General features: G+C 40.7%; 1 protein-coding gene across 1 annotated transcript in view; it reads left to right on the top strand.

The window, feature by feature from the left end:
• LOC308288933 (rho guanine nucleotide exchange factor 5-like) overlaps positions 1–20,665 on the top strand; it is a gene marked incomplete at both ends in the record, with an annotated part of 34,811 nt that extends 14,146 nt beyond the window's left edge. The window contains 11 exons of the mRNA XM_080730407.1: positions 11,730–12,151; positions 13,630–13,790; positions 14,397–14,549; positions 15,477–15,606; positions 15,741–15,815; positions 15,941–16,030; positions 16,491–16,633; positions 17,162–17,305; positions 18,304–18,374; positions 19,279–19,383; positions 20,523–20,665. Of these exons, the coding sequence (XP_080586533.1) occupies positions 11,730–12,151; positions 13,630–13,790; positions 14,397–14,549; positions 15,477–15,606; positions 15,741–15,815; positions 15,941–16,030; positions 16,491–16,633; positions 17,162–17,305; positions 18,304–18,374; positions 19,279–19,383; positions 20,523–20,665 (1,637 nt within the window). The remainder of the gene's footprint in view (positions 1–11,729; positions 12,152–13,629; positions 13,791–14,396; positions 14,550–15,476; positions 15,607–15,740; positions 15,816–15,940; positions 16,031–16,490; positions 16,634–17,161; positions 17,306–18,303; positions 18,375–19,278; positions 19,384–20,522) is intronic.
• Between the last annotated feature and the right edge of the window lie 4,140 nt (positions 20,666–24,805).

The following is a 24,805-nucleotide window of genomic DNA, read 5'->3' on the forward strand; positions in this document are numbered from 1 at the left end:
TTAAATGCCCAGAAAAAAAATGTTTTCTGGGTATTTTCCTCCTGTATAGAAAGTCGATGGGAGACCAACTCTAGCGGCTGATAACATCAATTAAGCTGGGTCTCAGAAAGGGTTATCATACCAAAATGTAAACTAGAGACGTAGGAAGTCAAAAATGTAAAAAATGTACGGTCACCTTGGGTGGTACCAATTTGTGAAGATATCAGAATTGGCCCCAGGCCTAATTGTATGGTTCAGATTGGGGATAGTTGTGAGAAAAGGTTAAAAATTAACCCCATGGGACATTAGTTGACCACGGCAACAAGCAGAAATCATAACTAGACATCATAAGGGTCCTAAAAGACCTGTGGTATAAAAAGAATACACCTTAATTTATCTGTACAAAGAGAAGTATAGACGTGTTTTGAACATTTTTGGGTTATTTTTCGCCGTTTCTGTCCTGAAATAGGGTCAAGATGTGCTTAAATGTTAAAAATAACCACTTTAATGAATTCCCTGGGTCAGAATCATATAGAAAAGTGTGTTCATTTGTCCCTGTAGGTTGTTTACATCAAGAGTTATGGCATTTTCTGTTATGACCATTGTATGGTTCAGATTGGGAATAGTTGTGAGAAAAGGTTAAAAATGAACCCCATGGGACATTAGTTGACCACGGCAACAAGCAGAAATCATAACTAGACATCATAACGGTCCTAAAAAAAACAGGTTTCGAATTGGGGTCATTGGGGTGCTGGTAGACCCCTCTCTCCTGCCTTACTAATATGGGGATGATCTTGACGGGAGCTCCCATGTCCCTCGCAAAAATGCAGGCACAGTGTTTGACAGCTAGGCTAATTTTCAGTCTCATTTACCTACTATACACTATACTATAAAGGAAAAAATGACTCCCAAACAATCTGCTTTAAGTGGGATGTGAGGGGTCAAACTAGGGGTTCTTGATTATGGGGTCCGTTTTTAGCCCAAGGAATGTTGAGCTCCCATGTCCCTCGCAAAAATGCAGGCAAAATGTTTGACAGCTAGGGTAACTTTCAGTCTCATTCACTTACTATACACTATACTATAAAGGAAACAATTACTCCCAAAAAAATCTGCTTTAAGTGGGATGTGAGGGGTCAAACTAGGGTTTTTTAATTATTCTGAATCCATTGCAAGCATTTGTTTTGCATGAAAAACATTCCTTGGGCTAAAAACGGACCCCATAATCAAGAACCCCTAGTTTGAGGTCACAAGTTTGAGTCACAAGTTTAGAGTCACAAGTTTGGGCAACTACATTGCACTAGGCAAGCAGTTCACTCGCGCCCACTTTATTCAGTTGTGTGTCGGTGTCCTGGCAGCAGCAGGCTGCTGCCTCACTGCCGCTCCATGTGTGTGACGGAAGTTTTGGCGGAAACAATTCTGTATGCATGCCGTGGTTCTGTCCTGCTGCTCACTGTGTGGGCTCTTGTGACGTTGTTTTAGGCAGAAACAGTTGTCTGATTTTCACAGTAAAATGTCACCCACCCGTGTTTAGTCGCACACCGCCCGACCCCGTCCCCGCAAATTTATAATTGAATATATTCCACCCGTTTCCGCCCGTCAAACATGGGTACCCTTCGGGTACCCATGGGGCCCGACCCGTTGCAGGACTCTGGCGGGGGGTAAGGTTCCGTTCAATTCATTCCCTATGGAAGCCACTACGATAAGGGAAGCTTCCCGTAAGCTTTCCTTATGGCTGGATTTAAGGGAAGAGGTTTTCATAAGGTTTTCATAAGGTTCTCATAGGAAGTTGTAGGCGAGCAGCCAGGTGCAGCCAAGCTGCTGGGAGAAGGCTTGAGACAATTGGGCAGAGTTCAACGGCCAACCAATAGGACAGAATGGGCGTGCTGCTATGCCACAGGGCTGGGTCTCACTTGTAGTCTAAATCAGAGCTACACAAACACTGGAGGCTGGAATTTCTCTTTTTTTTCAGACACATATAATCTACAGCTCCCAAATTGCTTGTATTCATTCCCCCTCCCGCTAGATGTTACATCCACGCTATAGGCTTTAATTGCATTTAATAAAAACTAGCTAGTTTGGCAAGGACACGCCTACATCTCAATGTCCATACAAACTAAGATTACCAAAACAATTACCACATTTTTTTTTACGTATGGTCAATCTTACAATAGATTTTACAGAACATCCAGCCACATGAACCATGAAACCATATAGCCATCAAACCTTCAACTCAAGAACAAATAATCACACAAAAATCTCCAAAATCACTCCCAGCTAACCCCCAAAATCCAGTCCACAGTTTAAATACAGTTCTCACGTCACTTTGACCCAGTCATTATTCAGAGCAGCACAGAATACAGTGTATTTTGTTCAGTTTGAAATAAAAATAAAAGGGAAATGAATCAACCCAGACCCCCACAGTCTGCTTTAGCATGGTGTGTGTGTGTGTGTGTGTGGCAAAACCTCTACAGTGCGTGTGAAGTAGCAAAGGCATCCACAATACACATCCAACTCCCCCCACCCACCCTGATAAGCACTTGGGATTATAGGAGTTGAAACATTCAATTTGGTTTGACTCTGTTCCCTCTGATAGATATTGTAAAAATAGAAGATCTACAAGCTTGTAGAGCGGCTATTTCTATCCATCTACAATCTTTACTACTTGCAGGGGTAATAATAAAATAGATGATCTGGCGCCAACTGCTGGCCAAACTGAAAACAACTGGTGAGTTAGATTCTGAGGGAGAGTAAGACATTTATATAATAGGAGACAATTAGACAACACCGGGGTTAGGGTTAGGTTTAGGGTTATAATTAGTGTTTGGGGTTATGGTCAGGATTAGCATTCACAAGGTTAGCATTCACCAGCATCGGCAGGTTAGCAATCACCAGTCTTGAACAGGGGAGTTCGATTCCGAGGGGAGTAAGAAAACACTGACACTATTGGTTGACAAACCGTCTGTTTGCTCGGCGCTGCAACGGCGAGCCTCCGGTTGATTTCCTCCTAGGATTCAACAAACGCAGACTTTAACTTTAAGCCATGATGATCCACCTCTGACACAGCGACCCACCATCTTGCTTCAGCGAATGTGACGTGGATGTGTGGGGGTGTGTGTCGGGGACTGAACGTGACTGTCCGTGTGTGTGTGTGTGTGTGTGTGTGTGTGTGTGTGTGTGTGTGTGTGTGTGTGTGTGTGTGTATGTGTGTGTGTGTGTGTGTGTGTGTGTGTGTGTGAGTGTGAGTGAGTGTGTGTGTGTGTGTGTGTGTGTGTGTGTGTGTGTGTGTGTGTGTGTGTGTGTGTGTATGTGTGTGAGTGTGAGTGAGTGTGTGTGTGTGTGTGTGTGTGTGTGTGTGTGTGTGTGTGTGTGTGTGTGTGTGTGTGTGTGTGAGTGTGAGTGAGTGTGTGTGTGTGTGTGTGTGTGTGTGTGTGTGTGTGTGTGTGTGTGTGTGTGTGTGTGTGTATGTGTGTGTGTGTGTGTGTGTATGTGTGTGTGTGTGTGAGTGAGTGAGTGTGTGGGTGTGGGTGCGACAGCAGATCGCTACAAAATTCACAAGTTGATTGTTCATCAAAATGTATACATACTAGCTGTATCTGTCATTGCAGCTCAGCAGATGCGTGATATGCTGAAGGCTGAATTCGAGAAACTTACCGTTGCATCAAACCTGATGAATAGTTTATTAATCTATGTGTCCATAGTTTGCTTGTTCTGTTGATGGTTCATCAAAATGTACAAATATCTGTCATTGCAGATCAGGAGGTGCGTGAACTTCTGAAGGCTGAATTAGAGAAACTAAAGGCTGAATCATCAAAACAAGAGAGAGGTGAGAAGTTGTCTTTTTAGAGAGTAGATACCCATGAGGCCACCATAAGCACATGCACATCACACACTGTGGGTAAGAGGTCAGGTGTAACGATACATTTTAACAGCGATACGTTACGCATCACGATACTTGACAATACGATACATGGACAATGTTGGTTCATTCATGGTGAAATGATACGATAAAATATCGGGTGGCAATAGTTTATGGCGACTTGCAATGATAGATTTGTCTGCCGTTTGTGTTGGGTGGTTAAAATTATGGATTTTACAGATATAACCACATGAACCATGAAACCATATAACCAGGAAATCAAACCTTCAACTCAAGAACAAATAATCACACAAACACAGAGAATCTCCATTTAATGCAATGTATTGAAATCACTCCCAGCAACTCCCTAAAATCCAGTCCACAGTTTAAACACAGTTCTCACACCAGTTCAACCCAGTCAGTATTCAGAGCAGCACAGAATACAGTTTATTTGTTCAGTTTGTAATAAAGAGAAAAGGGAAATTAATCAACCCACAGTCTGCTTTACCGTGGTGTGTGGTGTGTGTGTGGCAAAACCTGTACAGTGGGCGTGAAGTAGCAAAGGCATCCATGTCTAATTCCCCCCATGGTCCACCCACCCTTATAAGCACTTGTGATTATAGGAGTTGAAGCATTGAATATGGTTTGACTCTGTTCCCTCTGATAGATATTGTAAAAATAGAGGATCTACAAGCTTGTAGAGCGGCTATTTATATCCATCTACAATCTTTACTACTTGCAGGGGTAATAATACCAGTAAGACTCCCTAATCGGGAGATAAGCGACCGTTGGTCGCTTATCTCCACAAATAGGCCAAAAGTTTGTTTTACCAAAATCGTCCTGATGGTGGCGCTAGATGGGACAGATGCGTTTTGATTACATGACTGTAGAGATACTGTGCGATTTGTGTGATTTTAGGGCAAAATCTGTAGGAGCAGTGTCCAAAAATGTGTTTAAAAAAATCGGCCTGAAGGTGGCGCTAAATGGGACAGATCCATGTTGATGAGATGAGTGTAGACATACTGTGTACCGATTTGCGTGATTTTAGGGCAAAATCTGTAGGAGCAGTGTCCAAAAATATGTTGGAAAAAATTGGTCTGATGGTGGCGCTATATGGGACAGGTCCATGTTGATGACATGAGTGTAGACATACTGTGTAGCGATTTGCGTGATTTTAGGGCAAAATCTGTAGGAGCAGTGATTACTATCACAATATAGAACTATTTAACACTGTTTTACTGAACAAACACTCGATAGCAATGATTACTATCACAACATAGAGCTATTTAACACTGTTATTGAACAAACACTCTATAGCAATGATTACTATCACAACATAGAGCTATTTAACAGTTTTGAACAAACACTCTATAGCAATGATTACTATCACAACATAGAGCTATTTAACACTGTTACTGAACAAACACTCTATAGCAATGATTACTATCACAATATAGAGCTGTGTAACACTGTTATTGAACAAACACTATAGCAATGATTACTATCACAATATAGAGCTGTTTAACACTGTTATTGAACAAACAGTCTATAGCAATGATTACTATCACACCATAGAGCTATTTAACACTGTTACTGAACAAACACTCTATAGCAATGATTACTGTCACAATATAGAGCTATTTAACACTGTTACTGAACAAACACTCTATAGCAATGATTACTGTCACAATATAGAGCTATTTAACACTGTTATTGAACAAACACTCTATAGCAATGATTACTGTAACAATATAGAGCTATTTAACACTGTTATTGAACAAACACTCTATAGCAATGATTACTGTCACAATATAGAGCTATTTAACACTGTTATTGAACAAACACTCTATAGCAATGATTACTATCACAATATAGAGCTATTTAACACTGTTATTGAACAAACACTCTATAGCAATGATTACTATCACAATATAGAGCTATTTAACACTGTTACTGAACAAACACTATAGCAATGATTACTGTCACAATATAGAGCTATTTAACACTGTTATTGAACAAACACTCTATAGCAATGATTACTGTCACAATATAGAGCTATTTAACACTGTTATTGAACAAACACTCTATAGCAATGATTACTGTCACAATATAGAGCTATTTAACACTGTTACTGAACAAACACTCTATAGCAATGATTACTGTCACAATATAGAGCTATTTAACACTGTTATTGAACAAACACTCTATAGCAATGATTACTGTCACAATATAGAGCTGAGCTGTTTAACACTGTTATTGAACAAACACTCTATAGCAATGATTACTGTCACAATATAGAGCTGAGCTGTTTAACACTGTTATTGAACAAACACTCTATAGCAATGATTACTGTCACAATATAGAGCTGTTTAACACTGTTACTGAACAAACACTCTATAGCAATGATTACTGTCACAATATAGAGCTGAGCTGTTTAACACTGTTATTGAACAAACACTCTATAGCAATGATTACTGTCACAATATAGAGCTGAGCTGTTTAACACTGTTATTGAACAAACACTCTATAGCAATGATTACTGTCACAATATAGAGCTGAGCTGTTTAACACTGTTATTGAACAAACACTCTATAGCAATGATTACTGTCACAATATAGAGCTGAGCTGTTTAACACTGTTATTGAACAAACACTCTATAGCAATGATTACTGTCACAATATAGAGCTGAGCTGTTTAACACTGTTATTGAACAAACACTCTATAGCAATGATTACTGTCACAATATAGAGCTGAGCTGTTTAACACTGTTATTGAACAAACACTCTATAGCAATGATTACTGTCACAATATAGAGCTGAGCTGTTTAACACTGTTATTGAACAAACACTCTATAGCAATGATTACTGTCACAATATAGAGCTGAGCTGTTTAACACTGTTATTGAACAAACACTCTATAGCAATGATTACTGTCACAATATAGAGCTGAGCTGTTTAACACTGTTATTGAACAAACACTCTATAGCAATGATTACTGTCACAATATAGAGCTGAGCTGTTTAACACTGTTATTGAACAAACACTCTATAGCAATGATTACTGTCACAATATAGAGCTGAGCTGTTTAACACTGTTATTGAACAAACACTCTATAGCAATGATTACTGTCACAATATAGAGCTGAGCTGTTTAACACTGTTATTGAACAAACACTCTATAGCAATGATTACTGTCACAATATAGAGCTGAGCTGTTTAACACTGTTATTGAACAAACACTCTATAGCAATGATTACTGTCACAATATAGAGCTGAGCTGTTTAACACTGTTATTGAACAAACACTCTATAGCAATGATTACTGTCACAATATAGAGCTGAGCTGTTTAACACTGTTATTGAACAAACACTCTATAGCAATGATTACTGTCACAATATAGAGCTGAGCTGTTTAACACTGTTATTGAACAAACACTCTATAGCAATGATTACTGTCACAATATAGAGCTATTTAACACTGTTATTGAACAAACACTCTATAGCAATGATTACTGTCACAATATAGAGCTATTTAACACTGTTACTGAACAAACACTCTATAGCAATGATTACTGTCACAATATAGAGCTATTTAACACTGTTATTGAACAAACACTCTATAGCAATGATTACTGTCACAATATAGAGCTGAGCTGTTTAACACTGTTATTGAACAAACACTCTATAGCAATGATTACTGTCACAATATAGAGCTGAGCTGTTTAACACTGTTATTGAACAAACACTCTATAGCAATGATTACTGTCACAATATAGAGCTGTTTAACACTGTTACTGAACAAACACTCTATAGCAATGATTACTGTCACAATATAGAGCTGAGCTGTTTAACACTGTTATTGAACAAACACTCTATAGCAATGATTACTGTCACAATATAGAGCTGAGCTGTTTAACACTGTTATTGAACAAACACTCTATAGCAATGATTACTGTCACAATATAGAGCTGAGCTGTTTAACACTGTTATTGAACAAACACTCTATAGCAATGATTACTGTCACAATATAGAGCTGAGCTGTTTAACACTGTTATTGAACAAACACTCTATAGCAATGATTACTGTCACAATATAGAGCTGAGCTGTTTAACACTGTTATTGAACAAACACTCTATAGCAATGATTACTGTCACAATATAGAGCTGAGCTGTTTAACACTGTTATTGAACAAACACTCTATAGCAATGATTACTGTCACAATATAGAGCTGAGCTGTTTAACACTGTTATTGAACAAACACTCTATAGCAATGATTACTGTCACAATATAGAGCTGAGCTGTTTAACACTGTTATTGAACAAACACTCTATAGCAATGATTACTGTCACAATATAGAGCTGAGCTGTTTAACACTGTTATTGAACAAACACTCTATAGCAATGATTACTGTCACAATATAGAGCTGAGCTGTTTAACACTGTTATTGAACAAACACTCTATAGCAATGATTACTGTCACAATATAGAGCTGAGCTGTTTAACACTGTTATTGAACAAACACTCTATAGCAATGATTACTGTCACAATATAGAGCTGAGCTGTTTAACACTGTTATTGAACAAACACTCTATAGCAATGATTACTGTCACAATATAGAGCTGAGCTGTTTAACACTGTTATTGAACAAACACTCTATAGCAATGATTACTGTCACAATATAGAGCTGAGCTGTTTAACACTGTTATTGAACAAACACTCTATAGCAATGATTACTGTCACAATATAGAGCTGAGCTGTTTAACACTGTTATTGAACAAACACTCTATAGCAATGATTACTGTCACAATATAGAGCTGAGCTGTTTAACACTGTTATTGAACAAACACTCTATAGCAATGATTACTGTCACAATATAGAGCTGAGCTGTTTAACACTGTTATTGAACAAACACTCTATAGCAATGATTACTGTCACAATATAGAGCTGAGCTGTTTAACACTGTTATTGAACAAACACTCTATAGCAATGATTACTGTCACAATATAGAGCTGAGCTGTTTAACACTGTTATTGAACAAACACTCTATAGCAATGATTACTGTCACAATATAGAGCTGAGCTGTTTAACACTGTTATTGAACAAACACTCTATAGCAATGATTACTGTCACAATATAGAGCTGAGCTGTTTAACACTGTTATTGAACAAACACTCTATAGCAATGATTACTGTCACAATATAGAGCTGAGCTGTTTAACACTGTTATTGAACAAACACTCTATAGCAATGATTACTGTCACAATATAGAGCTGAGCTGTTTAACACTGTTATTGAACAAACACTCTATAGCAATGATTACTGTCACAATATAGAGCTGAGCTGTTTAACACTGTTATTGAACAAACACTCTATAGCAATGATTACTGTCACAATATAGAGCTGAGCTGTTTAACACTGTTATTGAACAAACACTCTATAGCAATGATTACTGTCACAATATAGAGCTGAGCTGTTTAACACTGTTATTGAACAAACACTCTATAGCAATGATTACTGTCACAATATAGAGCTGAGCTGTTTAACACTGTTATTGAACAAACACTCTATAGCAATGATTACTGTCACAATATAGAGCTGAGCTGTTTAACACTGTTATTGAACAAACACTCTATAGCAATGATTACTGTCACAATATAGAGCTGAGCTGTTTAACACTGTTATTGAACAAACACTCTATAGCAATGATTACTGTCACAATATAGAGCTGAGCTGTTTAACACTGTTATTGAACAAACACTCTATAGCAATGATTACTGTCACAATATAGAGCTGAGCTGTTTAACACTGTTATTGAACAAACACTCTATAGCAATGATTACTGTCACAATATAGAGCTGAGCTGTTTAACACTGTTATTGAACAAACACTCTATAGCAATGATTACTGTCACAATATAGAGCTGAGCTGTTTAACACTGTTATTGAACAAACACTCTATAGCAATGATTACTGTCACAATATAGAGCTGAGCTGTTTAACACTGTTATTGAACAAACACTCTATAGCAATGATTACTGTCACAATATAGAGCTGAGCTGTTTAACACTGTTATTGAACAAACACTCTATAGCAATGATTACTGTCACAATATAGAGCTGAGCTGTTTAACACTGTTATTGAACAAACACTCTATAGCAATGATTACTGTCACAATATAGAGCTGAGCTGTTTAACACTGTTATTGAACAAACACTCTATAGCAATGATTACTGTCACAATATAGAGCTGAGCTGTTTAACACTGTTATTGAACAAACACTCTATAGCAATGATTACTGTCACAATATAGAGCTGAGCTGTTTAACACTGTTATTGAACAAACACTCTATAGCAATGATTACTGTCACAATATAGAGCTGAGCTGTTTAACACTGTTATTGAACAAACACTCTATAGCAATGATTACTGTCACAATATAGAGCTGAGCTGTTTAACACTGTTATTGAACAAACACTCTATAGCAATGATTACTGTCACAATATAGAGCTGAGCTGTTTAACACTGTTATTGAACAAACACTCTATAGCAATGATTACTGTCACAATATAGAGCTGAGCTGTTTAACACTGTTATTGAACAAACACTCTATAGCAATGATTACTGTCACAATATAGAGCTGAGCTGTTTAACACTGTTATTGAACAAACACTCTATAGCAATGATTACTGTCACAATATAGAGCTGAGCTGTTTAACACTGTTATTGAACAAACACTCTATAGCAATGATTACTGTCACAATATAGAGCTGAGCTGTTTAACACTGTTATTGAACAAACACTCTATAGCAATGATTACTGTCACAATATAGAGCTGAGCTGTTTAACACTGTTATTGAACAAACACTCTATAGCAATGATTACTGTCACAATATAGAGCTGAGCTGTTTAACACTGTTATTGAACAAACACTCTATAGCAATGATTACTGTCACAATATAGAGCTGAGCTGTTTAACACTGTTATTGAACAAACACTCTATAGCAATGATTACTGTCACAATATAGAGCTGAGCTGTTTAACACTGTTATTGAACAAACACTCTATAGCATTGAGTATTGGTTGAGCTTCACATGACAGTTAGCATGCTGCAGAATATAGTCACGGCGACCACACTTGCAATTTCCAATTGCAAGTGCGGCCAATGGCTCACTAGTTGTTTACGTGATACTTTGGCTGTTGAAGGGAGACACAGGCAGGAAACGGCTCCTTCTACTAACTTGTATTTTTAAAACGACCTAAAATGGCAGCAGCTTTCTGGCCCAATGAGTCACTGGCATATTGCGTGAAATGGGATAGACCCCTTGTGCGTGTGCGTATGTCTGTGCTCATGAGTCGAGCCTGTATGTGTGTTTGTATTAAAGGAGTAGTTCACCCCCAAAATGACTTTTTTTCTATTGATTACTCAGGCCATGGAGAGTAGAGTTCAATAATATTTTTTGGTTTTTGGGTGAACTACTCCTTTAATGTGTGAGCCTGTGAGATTTGTTAGTCTGACTCTGTGCTGTGTGTGTGTATGCGCACAAGCAACTATATTAATATGTGAGTCTGAGATTTGTTAGCTTGTGCTGTGTGTGTGTGTGTGTGTGTACATATCCGCTTCAGGGCTTCAGACAAGTTTCTGCAGGTTTATTCATATCTTTTAACTGGCGGGGGAAAAAAACAGCTGCTGCTGAAGACCTTGCACCTCCGACAAGTATGTGTAAAGGGAATGTGAAACACAAACATAACCCTCTCGACTCAATCTCTTACCGTCTCTCTCCCTCCATTTACTCCCAATCCTCTTTCTCTTTCTTCCTTCCTTCCTTCCTTCCTTCCTTCCTTCCTTCCTTCCTTGTTTCTTTCCTCCCTTCCTTGTTTCCTTCCCTACCTCCTCCTCCCAGATGCTGCCCAGCTCTACCAGCAGTACAGCGAGGCGGCGCAGAACATTGAGATCCTGCGGCAGGCTCGCTCCGACACCATCCCCGTCCCCGTCCCATCCTCGTCTCCGCCATCGTCTCCGACCTCATCGTCCCCGACCTCTTCGTCCCCGACCTCTTCGTCCCCGACCTCTTCGCCCCCTCCCGCCCGCAGGCCCCTGCCTCCCTTGCCCCCCGTCCCGCACCCGCACTCCCTCTCCCACTCAGGCTCCATCACCAGCATCAAGAGTCTGCCGCTCCCGGAGCCGCCGGCGTCGCACGGGCGCAGGTCGTCCTCGCCCCGCCTCTCCATCGCCAACACCCAGACGCTGTGGCAGGACCTGCCCGGGGTCAGGAACAGCACCGAGCTGGGCGAGTTCTCAGAGGACCAGAGGCGACTGCAGGAGGTAACTAACCTCCAGAGACATTTAGGAGAAGTGCGAGTTTAGAATGAACTTCTACATTTCCTAACAAAAGAGTGAAGTTTGAGTTATACTTACTGTAGCTGTGCATCACTGTAGATCGGCTATTTTCAAAGTATAAATCAAGCCTAGATTTTAAAGTATAAATTAAGCCTAAAAGGTACATGGTGCCCAGTAATTTTTGCTTTGGTCCTAGAAATGTCATGTTTGAGGGGAAATAACCAGATTATTTGGTATTTTATTGCCACTAAAGGTACCAATACTTAGTGATATTCACTAATAATACATTTGACGCTGAATTAAATCTGTTTAAAATGTATGCAGTAGGGCCACCCAAGTGATTGTGTAAATTACATTTTTTATTGGCTCAAAGAATAATCTTCTGCAGTTAGGAAATGTTTGACTGTTGTTACCCACATCACTGAGACTGATAATTGCATTGTATTTTAATCATCATTATGGCTATACTTGTACAGCTGCAATTAGGGCATTACATAAATGACCGAAGGTGACGCACCATTCACCAGAAATGACTCCTGTGACATTTCCTAACAAAAGTGAAATTCCTGGAAAAGCCATCAAGAAGTGCCTGAAGGCATAGCTGGTTTTCTGTAGGTCTTGGTGTGGAAATCCAGTCTGTTAGCTGGATCGCTTCCAGAGTTTGTAAAGTCCCAAGCTTTTGTTTCAACATCAAACTATATCGAGTCATCACTTAGTCAAATCCGGAGCTTTAAGGGAAGTAATTAGTCATCATCGTTCACTTCTCAATGATATGTTGTTGCTCACTCCTGTTACTCATACAATGCAAGCATTAGCATAGAATGAGGTTGGATTACCAGTTCAACATTACAATTGGCCAGCAGTAAATTGTACAGGGGTCAGATCCATAGTGTGTAATATTCATTAACTATGCAAAGGGAAATGCCAGAATAGAGACATTGTAAATATAAGCACACTGTCATTTTACAATAAGAAATCCTGACTATAATTATGCAAAGAGGGTATGCGCAATTGCGCATACAAAACGTGTGTGGCAAATCGAGTGGCAAAGTGAGTTAAAGTCGCTTAATGCAATCAGATAGGACTTTTCTGTTTGGATGTATGGGGTCACGGCCAGAAAGTACCGTTTTGCCACTCAGTAGGCATTCCTGCCCATACCCTCTATAGGGGAATATCTGTGATAGGCCTACATGTAAAAACAGCAGGCAAGTGTTTAGCCCAAATGTGACTATAAACCCTAACAACAAGATCAGAATTGCAAGGTCTAAAATCTTTTACAAATGTATGCTGCATCAAGCCTACAATTCTTTTCCCCTACATTTCAGCAGTCCTAACCTTTTCCAGATAAATATTCGGTTACTTCTTTCTCCATAATACGAATGATATATTTATCTTAAAAGCTTGTTTAATGTTATTTTATCTATTCTTTTCCATCCTTCCCCTGTGTCCTTCCTTCCTGTCAGGTGAGATTTGAGGTGGTGACATCGGAGGCGTCCTACTGCAGGAGTCTGGACATTGTGGTGGACAACTTTGTCAAGTCCAAACAGCTGGGGGCGCTGTTGACCACTCAGGACAGGAACTGGCTCTTCTCTCGTCTGGCTGACGTCCGTGCCATCAGCCACAGGTCTGACTAATGATGATTATGATTAATGTGAATGTCTTGTCAACATACTTCTACTATCTATCAGAGGATAGATAATGTAAGAACATTTTCCACTGTGATATATCTATAGCATTTTATGTAGTCCACTGGTACTCTATATCTCATAACTGCTCATTTTATAACTCTACTGGTATATGGGGTCTGAGGACCCCTAGGAGTTCTTGATGGGGTACCAGGATCCCAAGCTAGATTATTTGTGGCTGTAATGAACCAAATGGTCAATTACCAGTTTGTAACTATGAGAGGTTTACAGTGCAGATTGGGGTCCCTGAGATAATAAAAAAAAAACATCAAATGGGGGACCCCCATTTGTATTCTAATGCATATCAAGCTGGGGTCCTTTAAATTAAAAAGGTTGATATTCTTTGAGATTGTACGATACGATTACTAGTACAGCTATGTCTTTGCTAAAACTAAACTAAACTACAATATGTGCTTGTTTGACAAATTCAAATGTACTACCTTACCTTTGGCCTCACCAGGATAATTTCTGCATGAGTGTCTCATGCATATGGATATATAGTTGGACAGTGGTTTGACACGCTTCTTCTGTTCCTTTCTTTTCAGTTTCCTGTCAAAGCTAGAGGAGAGGGTGGAGGAGGACACCATGCACTTTTCTGTGTGTGACATCATCGCTCGCCACTCTAAGCGTTTCAGAGCGGTTTATGTTCCCTACCTCACCAGCCAGTCATATCAGGACGCCACCTACCAGAGACTCATGTGAGTCAACTTTATATTTATCTTACTTTACTGATAGGTAGTAGGACATTTTATTATCTTCCTTTACTGACAGGCTCTGACGGACTCTCTTTTGTACCTAAATAAAAGAGGCTTTAATTGTCCAAGCTGCTCCAGTGTCTAAAAATGCTGTTGTCCTGCTCCTGTGACCCACTGGGCTTGCCTTCGTTTGGCCGAGATGCGGCAGTAGACTCCCTTTCTAGGCAGGAGGACATTTTATTTATCTTCATTTACTGAGAGGAAGTGGGACATTTTATTTATCTTCCTTTACTGAAAGGCAGTAGGACATTTTATTTAACTTCCTTTACTGAAAGCCAGTAGGACATTTCATTTATCTTCCTTTACTGAAATGCAGTAGGACATTTTATTTATCTTCCTTTAGGTGTGTAGGACATTTTATTTGTCAGGCAGTGGGACATTTTGTTTGTCAGGCAGTAGGACATTGTACTGTGCCATGTTGTGAGCTTGTTGATCTGCTGTTTTTGGTGTGCGATACCCACATGCAAATAAGAATAAATCAGGCTTTGATTGCAATGTGTTGACACATCCAAATACTGAGTCAGTTGAGGATGTGCAGTACATTTCATTTAAGGGAGCTACAGTGTGCAGACCTTCTTTCATGTCTTCTGTTGGTCCAGCAGAGCACTTGCCTTTAACATTATTTGGATATGCTTGGCTACTCTGTATGCATTATTAGAAAGCATAGAGTAGACATAGAAGGAAACTTTCTGGTTGTATTTCATCCAGGATTATTATGTATTTACTGTACTGTACAGGATATCCAACAATTGTATTTTCAGCTGAAAAACATTTTACTGTTTAGAGCAATCCTAGTACATACTTGTTTGTATACCATTGCAAATGTTTTCCCATCTCTCTCATACTCACTTCTTCGTATTTTTGCCTCAGGAATGAGAATTCAAGGTTCAAGCTGGTCGTGGAGAAGTTGGAGAGGAGTCCTGTTTGTCAGAGACTTCCTCTGCGCTCCTTCCTTATCCTCCCCTTCCTGTGGATTACACGCATTAAACTACTGGTCCAGGTGTGTGTGTGTGTGTGTGTGTGTGTTTGTATTGTTGTATTATTATACTTGTAATGATGACCCCCAGAACCTTCTAGTGTGCCGTCTTCCTTGTTTTCATTTGTCTTACTTCCACTTTGTTTCTTTCTGTCCAGAACATCGTGAAGAGAACAGCACCTGGTACAGAGGAGGTGGTGCAGGCCATCAAAGCCTTGAGGATGTTGGAGAAGGTATTCTGTTTGACCAACTCCTTCTCACTTCTTCCATGTAGTTTCACATCACTTCCTCAAAACTTTATCTCACATTTCTTCCCTTCCTTCTCCATTTCTCTCCCCGTTCTCTCCCCGTTCCTCAGCTGATTCAGGAGAGCAATGACAGCATCACCCAGATGAAGAGTATAGAGTCCCTGGTCTCCCTCAGTGCCAAGGTCGATTTTGAATGCCAGGTAAGTAAGCAACTCAATGTCCCATAATCCGGAGCGAATTTCGGAGCACGTAAATAAAATAAATGGACCTCACGTTTGCACACTTCCGCCCGGTTCGTATTTATTTTTGGACCAGAGTTGATTTTTTTTTTCAGATTTTCGCAAATGTTACCACTGGAACCCTCTCTCTCTCTCTCCCCTCTCCCTCCTTGGCCTGAAAAACCTTTTTGTGGATTTCGGATTTCCAAAACCACAACGAAAAACGCAGTGTGCAACCACCTTAACTTACCTATTTAGCATGTCTACCTAGCTTACTTTACTATGTGGTCACAGTTGCAATTGACTAATGACTAGCATTTAATTGCCCCTGTCAGCTAAATATCTAAGTGTGTGTGTGTGTGTGTGTGTGTGTGTGTGTGTGTGTGTGTGTGTGTGTGTGTGTGTGTGTGTGTGTGTGTGTGTGTGTGTGTGTTCGTTCCAGACTCTCCCCCTGGTGAGTCAGTCTCGGAGGATGGTGAGAGAGGGTCCAGTGACAGAGTTAATGGACTTCTCCCTAAAGGAGACAGAGAGAACCGTCTACTTGCACCTTTTCAATGACTACCTGCTGCTCTCGCTGCACAAAGAGTGAGTCTCTGCACACTGCTCATTTGAACACAATTGAAAGCAAATATATTTTATGTTAGGCACTGCTTGCTATTTCTTAATGAATGTTCCTCTGCCTTCCTCTTTGTTATCTTAAATAAAACGCACTTCTTTTATCCTCCGTTATTCTCCATCTCTTACTGAAGTTCTTTCTTGCTCTTTTTGCTCTGTGCCCTCCTCTCTCTGAACATGCTCACTCTGTCATGAACTTACAAGCTCTGGGCCCATTATGTCAGGTTTGTAGTTGTTCTATCTCTTGTTTACAATCGCCAACACTGCAAGAACCTTGCAATACTGCCAAATATACTGTACATAATTTTACAATAAATCCTGAATATTGCCGGTCCAAACCCTTACCCCACCAGAGCAGTTTGGAATCTATCTCTTCCTTTCAGCTTTCCTTTGTTCATGTCTTAATGAATAAATCCAGCATAAAAGGGCATCCCTTGTAAAGTAAAAAAGCACTTTCTAGATATATTCGATTTGACTTTATCTTCTTTTTGCTTCCAGAGGGGGCAGGTTCACGGTGATAGACCACTCTCCGGTATCAGACCTGCGTGCTGAGAACTGTCGCATCAAACTCCACTCCCTACAGAAGAATGTGTTCCGTCTCCATCTCTCAAACAAAGCCCTGCTGCTCAGGACCGACACACAGTAAGACAAAGAGACAGTGATGATGATTGACCTTTGACTTTGTGGTACTCATCTACGGTCCTGTGAACACAGACCCTTGCCAGTTTTATATTCTACTAGGCCTTCATTATTTACCACTACTTTCTGTACCAATGCCTCTAAAGTAACATATCAAACTAGAAGCAGTGCTCTTCCGAGCACAGGTCTCCACCAGGTCAGGCATGTAATGTGTTTTACATAAGTCGGCCTCCTGATGGCGCTATAAAAGGCTGATGTAAAAAATGCAGGGAAAAGGTTTTACCTTGGCCTCTAAGGAGTGCGCATACAAAGTTTGACACTAATCGGTGGAGTTATAGGTGAAAACATGAATCGGCCTGTTATAGCGCCACCATGAGGCTGATTTGATTTTTCTTAAGTGGCATTTATTCCTCTGCCTATTGGGAATGTGCATGCACAATTTCACTAAAATCGCACACTGCGTTCAGGATTTCAGGCATTTTATTCAAAACTGACCAATCCTGCAAACTTTGAAAGCCAGTTTTAGCCAATCAGGATGGAATATGGAAAATCTGACACATCCATGTCGATCACATGACTGTAGAGATACTGTCTACTGATTTACGTGATTTTTGGACAAAATCTGTAGGAGTACTGGCAAAAGTTAGTTTTGCAAAAGTCGGCCTCCTGGTGGCGCTAGAACAGGCCCATGTGAAATATTTGGGGCAGAGGTTCTGAATTGGTGTCGAGGGAGTGTGTGTGCACAGTTTGGCAGCGACCGGGCCAACGGCGCCAGAGATTAGCTGGTAACGGACGGACGGACGGACGCACGGACGGACGCACGCACGGACGGACGGACGGGAAAACATACTCTCCCTCAGCCTTCGGCTGGTGGAGACAATAAACAGGATAAAAGCATAATGGGGCCACAGAACTAGGGGTAGCATGATTCCAGAGGGTGTGTTCATCTCAGCAAATGTCCCAATACAGGATTTATGGACTTTGCCTCCTTTCTGTTTCAGGAGCGATAAGCTACGCTGGATATCGGCTGTGTCACGGCCGCATCCCGAAATCTATTTTTCTGCTGCACAAGGTGAGAGCGCACATCCCACATTAAGCTTAATTTATTCTCTGTAGTATGGCTGTGTCGCCCCGCTGAAAAAGGTCGATCTACAAACTGTCAGGTGTGTTGCCAACTTCAACCAGAGAAGAGTACCCATTTATCAGCTTCAGTTTTTGTTCCAGTTTAAATGTATAATTTCCTTTGTGTAGTCACTTCCTGTATCCTGTATGATTTCCAATTTGGATGAAATTGGTATCCTGACCTGCAAAGACTACTCATAATATAGAGCTATTGTGAAGCTATTATACATTATGTACCTTTTAACTTAGCTCTGGTCCATAGCGTTAGTGGAGTATCCCTAACGCTATGTTCGTCTACCTCCGCACCTCCTTGGCAAAACCGGAAAACCCGCTCGGCTGGTCCGAAAATTACAAAAACAGTTTCGCCCCTCACCAAACCAAAGGTATCAGTGGACAGTTGAAAGCTTACTCTACTTAGTGGACGCAGTCTGGGCCCCCCACCACATTAAAATACATTTATAGGGCGAAATGAAAAATATTCCACCGGATGGAGACTCAATTTCTTCTATATTTTGTTTTACTATTTGTCGTTGCAATCACGGCGCCAACTCACTACTGCCGCACAGGTCAGAGGACCGCATTAAAAGAGCATATAGTCTCATTGGGTGTTATTCAGCTCTGCGACGTTGGAAGCACTGTTTCGTAAAAACAGTCTTCAACCAGGAAGAGTGTCTCCGGGTGTCAAAAGAAAATGTAAATAAGGATGGGCTGCAAAAAGATTTTAGATCTTTTAGATCTATTGCATGAATGTGCAGTGGAGAATGTGTCTAGAGTAAGAATTGGATTGTAAAATATTGATCTGTTGATCTTTTACAACTGTGAGTCTGACCTGTTCTCTTTTCTTGTCCTCCCAGATTTCAAACAAATGCAATGTATCCGAGCCTTCGTTGCCCAGCAACCAGATGAGCTGTCCTTAGAGAAGGCTGACATCATACTGGTACTCCAACAGAGCAGTGATGGTAAGACTCCGACTACATTTCCCACAATTCCCAGTTACTGTTGCCACTGCAGTACAACCATAGGGACTTGCAAACTGACCTACTGTACCACTTTGCTGAAAGTAGAATTTTTTACTGTTTTATTATGTTCAAATCTAAATCCCGTAGCACCTGTTAATTAAGGCTGGGCAATATATTGAAACCCATTATCTTGGTTAGGCAATAGGCAGGCAGTGGACCTAAAGCTGAAAAAACATTAAAAACTGTATAATGCAATTGTTTTTACTAATATTGTGAGTAATATCGATATCGAGGTATTCAACAACGTATCGAAGGTTTTCCTAATATCACCCAGCCTTACTCTAAACAGTCTTAAGGTCATGGAACTCTAGGTTGGTTTTGTAGTTTGTTTTCCAATCCCAGGTTAAAAGAACGACTGAGTAGTTACTTTGCCACTAAAGAATGTAGTGTGACCAAGGTGGGACCATATTTACCAGCTGCTGGTGCAGCGACGTATTCAGCTTTAATAATCCTTGTCTCGGGTCCCACATCACATGCCCCTTGGTGGCACAATGGCACAGTTTTGGGTCCTTTATATGCGGAGGCGGGGACTTGGGAGAATTATTATTATTCAGAACTTCCTCACTTGGGGTGAAGACAAACTTGCCAGCTAAAATGTATGCCTTGCTTAGACAATTAATTCATCTTCATTCATTGCAATTAAACTCAAGTAAAACCAACTCCAGCAGTGCTTAATAATCAACTTTGCAAGAAGTGCACCATTTATGAAAGATGACTTTCTCTCTTGCAAACTCAAGAAAAGCTTGCCTGGATTATTTTTTGTGATTCCTAAACTTCTATGCCTCTGGTACCACCAGTTCATAGATGATACAGAAATTCTTCTTAAAACAATCATATTTAAAACTGTCCTCTAGAGGGAGAGCTAACACCACATCTTGAGCTCCTGTATTTTGCTTTGAAGCAGCAACAAAACGGCCACTGAAGTGTAGCGGCAATGCTCTCAAAAGCACTAAAATATGAATCCACTTAAAACTCTTTGGAAAGAAGTGCCTTTCTGTGAAAATGGCTCTGGTCTACAAATTAGAAGTGCCTTCAAAAGCATCTTTTTAAACGACACTCTTTCTGTCTTGTTTCCCCAGGTTGGGTGGAGGGGACCAGGCTGTCTGACCGGCACCGTGGCTGGATGCCCGAGTCTCACCTGGAGACCATTACTAACTCTAGTGTTCAAGAGCGCAACCTCTCAGACGCTCTCAAACTTACGACCGCCACGGCTGCTGTTTGAACATGGACAGACAGAGACATTAAAGCACCCCGGGCGCCGTCCTTCAATTTGGACGTATCGGACCTGAAACGGAGATCTCCGCTACGAGCTGGTGCCGTTCTGGACAGTGGATGATGTAATGCCGGAAATGTGGATTCCCTTTCTCCCTGTGTTGGAAACGAGCACGAGTACTGTATGGATGGATGTAGCAGTGTTTGGTCTTGCTGGGCAGAATCTGGCAGAAACCGTTGCTGAGGGACATCGTATGAGCTGCCTGAATTTTTGTTTTATTTTGGGCTTTGTGACTGTGACAATGACAATTTTATGGAGATAATATAAGTAGCCTAACATATCATGTGTCACTGGGCTGTTTTGAGAAAATGTGTTTTTAAGTGCAAATAGATTTTTGTGAGAAATATCAGTTTTTGGAAAAAATGTTTTATTTTGTGTATATTGAATAGAACTTTAATATGAATTGGTGGATTAGGTGTTGAGAAGAACAGACAGCATGCAAACTATACAACTTCTTTAAACAGTAAGTGCAATTTAGTAATTATGCATAGAAAGTGGACAGTGTTTAATGAAATTCAAATGTATCAAATAAAAGCATGCGTTTGGACAGAGACACACGCATGATCTATTCTAAGTGATCCGTGAATGATTTATTTGAGGTATATGAAATGTATATTGCATGAGTGAATCTCTGCAAGGCCAATGAAGACCACACAACTCTGGCATACAAGGTGCAATGGGAGATGAGGAACCAGCTTGTGACACAACTGTGGTACACAGACCAGTGCATGCATTTTGCAGAGGCATGCCTGAAAAACATCACTAAAAATGTAGCCTCAACCAGTGTTTTGCTTGGCGACAAAGGAAAAGCTCAATTTATTTCTAAAATAAAACTTGCTAGATTGATTGAATACTTTAGCAGTTTGCATAGGAAAAGCACATGACAGTACCGTTCAGATAAGGTCTACTAAAGCACTATGGCTTTTTTTGAGCGGTGGTCACACCGTCTCCATAGCGTGGCCGTGTGTGTAGGTATGTTTGTTTGTTAGTTTGTTTGTATGTGGGTGGGTCTGTATGTAGCCTCAAGCCTGTGTAGTACCTTTTCTGACCACACATGTTAAGGGAGGGGCGCTGTTGTCCAGGCCACACACACACACACACACACACACACACACACACACACACACACACACACACGGGGGGGGGGGGAGAACCACCGCTCAGTTCACACAATTACCTTAAAGCTTCAAGTACTGGATAAAATGACTTAATTATGCAAGCTATGCAAGTTATGCAACCATGAGTGCTTTATCTTCGCAGGCAATTCATGAATAGGAAGGTTTGGAGTTGTGGGTTGATTAAGTTGTAGACCACGGAAACAAAACAACAGTTGCCACCGGCTCTGAAATGGCAAGGCAACAAGTGGCCATGTTACAAAACTTATACTAAACTATACAGTTCTGAAACAGTAACAGAGAGATGCACAATGAACCTACCGCGTTTGCATCAGAAGCACACACGCAGTTGTACTGTCCACAGCACCAGACGCCAGGTAGTGTTAGGGTAGTGTAATACTGAAATGCACATAAAGCCCAAGTTTACATTCATGTTGGTGGAGACACCAAATGAACACTATATTGCAGAAAAGGAGGACCGCCAACCTACCTGGTGTGCGTGGCGATTTAGCACCGCACGCCAGAGCAGGAGCTCCAGAAGGAGTTTGTAGCCATAAGCTAAAACGACAAACAATCGGTCATGATCAAGTTTACACTACAGCGCATAACAGTCATTGTTTGAGCAGCAAAAGAGAAACACACAAATGTAGCTGAAACCCTAAAGGCCAGCATGAGCTGCATGTGGACACCTGTAGTACTGTGCATGCTGCTGACACACACACACACACACACACACACACACACACACACACACACACACACACACACACACACACACACACACACACACACACACACACACACACACACACACACACACACACACACACACACACACACACACACACACACACACACACACACACACACACACACACACACACACACACACACACACACACACACACACACACACACACACACACACACACACACACACACACACACACGTGTGTAAGGCGCAGCACCCTCCAACTCAGAAACAACAGCTAACTCGCAGCTGGAAGCCATGCTGCCTAAATACTGCCATCAATTAGCTCACTAACAAGTGGGAGGAGGATGGGCTGTGGGAACCAACGCCCACACTGCTACACTGACATACAAAAACAGCAAACACACTCGCAACTTCCCAGAATTGCACCTTTCTAGTTAGTGTGGTTGCCCGAAGGCCAACACACTGTAGTTCTGGGGAAAATCTATTTTCACTGGATAAACTTTTCTACTGCCATTGGAAATTGATGGAAACCAGATGCAATTGAGTATTGGTTGAGCTTCACATGACAGTTAGCTTGCTGCAGAATATAGTCATGGTTGAGCTTCACATGACAGTTAGCATGCTTCACATGATAGTTAGCATGCTTCACATGACAGTTAGCATGCTTCACATGACAGTTAGCTTGCTGCAGAATATAGTCATGGCGACCACACTTGCAATTTCCAATTGCATCTTTTCTAGTTAGTGTGGTTGCCAGGGCAACCACATTATTACTCTGGGGAATTTTGCAGTTTTTACAATTCTTAGTCTCATTGACTTGAATGGGAAACTCCATATATAGTGAGTAACTTTTAGGTATCTGACCTTTCCCATTGACTTTGAATGGGAAACACCATATATAGTAAGGTAACTTTTAGGTATCTGACCTTTCCCATTGACTTTGAATGGGAAACACCATATATAGTGAGTAACTTTTAGTGATGTAAGAGTAAGGTAACTTTTTAGGCAACCACACTCGCAATTTCCCAAATTGCAATTTCTCTAGTTATTGCCAGACCCATGAAATGGGTAGGCCTACATAAGCAAATGTCTGTCCGGGTTTTCTATATAAAGGGTATATATGATGATGACATGATGATGACATGCCTAAAAAAGGCATGATGTCATAAATGATGATGACAGACAGGGGGTCTGGCACAACCAGGTTGACCTGGTCTAGTTATTAGTGTGGTTGCCACCCAAGACTTATGTCAAATTGACCGACTTCTTTGGGAATCGTCTGCTTGCATTTTGTTAGTGATATTTTTGGTGAGTGAGTTTAATTCATTCAAAATCCACAAATTGCTTCAGGGCAACCACACTTGCCCCTCCTACAGTAGTTATTATTATTAGGGCCCGAGCACTGCACCAGTGTAAAACCCTATTGAAATTGCAAAGGTTATTTGTTAGGGTTAGGGTTAGGGTTAGGGTTAGCGGTCAAAGGGGCCTTGGTCTGGTGTAACTATAAGGTGTATTTATTCACCAAACAGTGTTGCCAGATGGGAAATATTGATTAGTCAATACAGTTGAAATGTAGTACAGCACAAGTACAGTTAAACACCCTGTCTAAAAGGAACATCCCAATTACCTTTTACTGTCTTTTTTATGTTGGAAGCCCTATTAGTGTGGTTGCAGGGCATCATCTGGGAATTAGATGTAGAGGTCAGCTCCATATATGGAGATCTAGTTGATGATCCAGTCGTCTTCATGTATGGATATCCAGGGTTTGATCTTTGATGATGTGATGTCACAACAGTGTGAGTCACAATGTCAACCAGGGCAGGAATTTCACGGCGGCCACGACGGTGCCTTGCCCCTCTCTTTGGCCGTGTGCCCCTCGAAAAATCACATGCCCAAACGACCACAGTGGTCGTGGTGCTCCTGAAATGATGGATTATTTACATGGGAAAAAGGACAAGCTGTCCTATAACGTATACAAGTGAGAAGCAAAGCTTGCCAAGGCTCCTTTCTTATAGTAACTCATTGCTAACGTGGTATTGGACAAGGACGGGGTGGGGAGGGGCATAGCAAAGGGATAATTAAGCCATAGTTTACAAGACAGACAGATATCTCATTTGCCCCACATGATAAACGTTCATATTTAAAAGTCCTTACCCCTGGGCCATGGATGTGGTAAATATTGTATGTAGAACACAGAAGTACGCAGAAGCATCTTCCTTATTTTTTTTTATAAAAAATATTTGAATCCAATCGGTGACC

Source organism: Nannobrachium achirus (assembly GCF_963921795.1).
Source record: "Nannobrachium achirus genome assembly, chromosome: 7".
Taxonomy (NCBI): Eukaryota; Metazoa; Chordata; class Actinopteri; order Myctophiformes; family Myctophidae; genus Nannobrachium; species Nannobrachium achirus.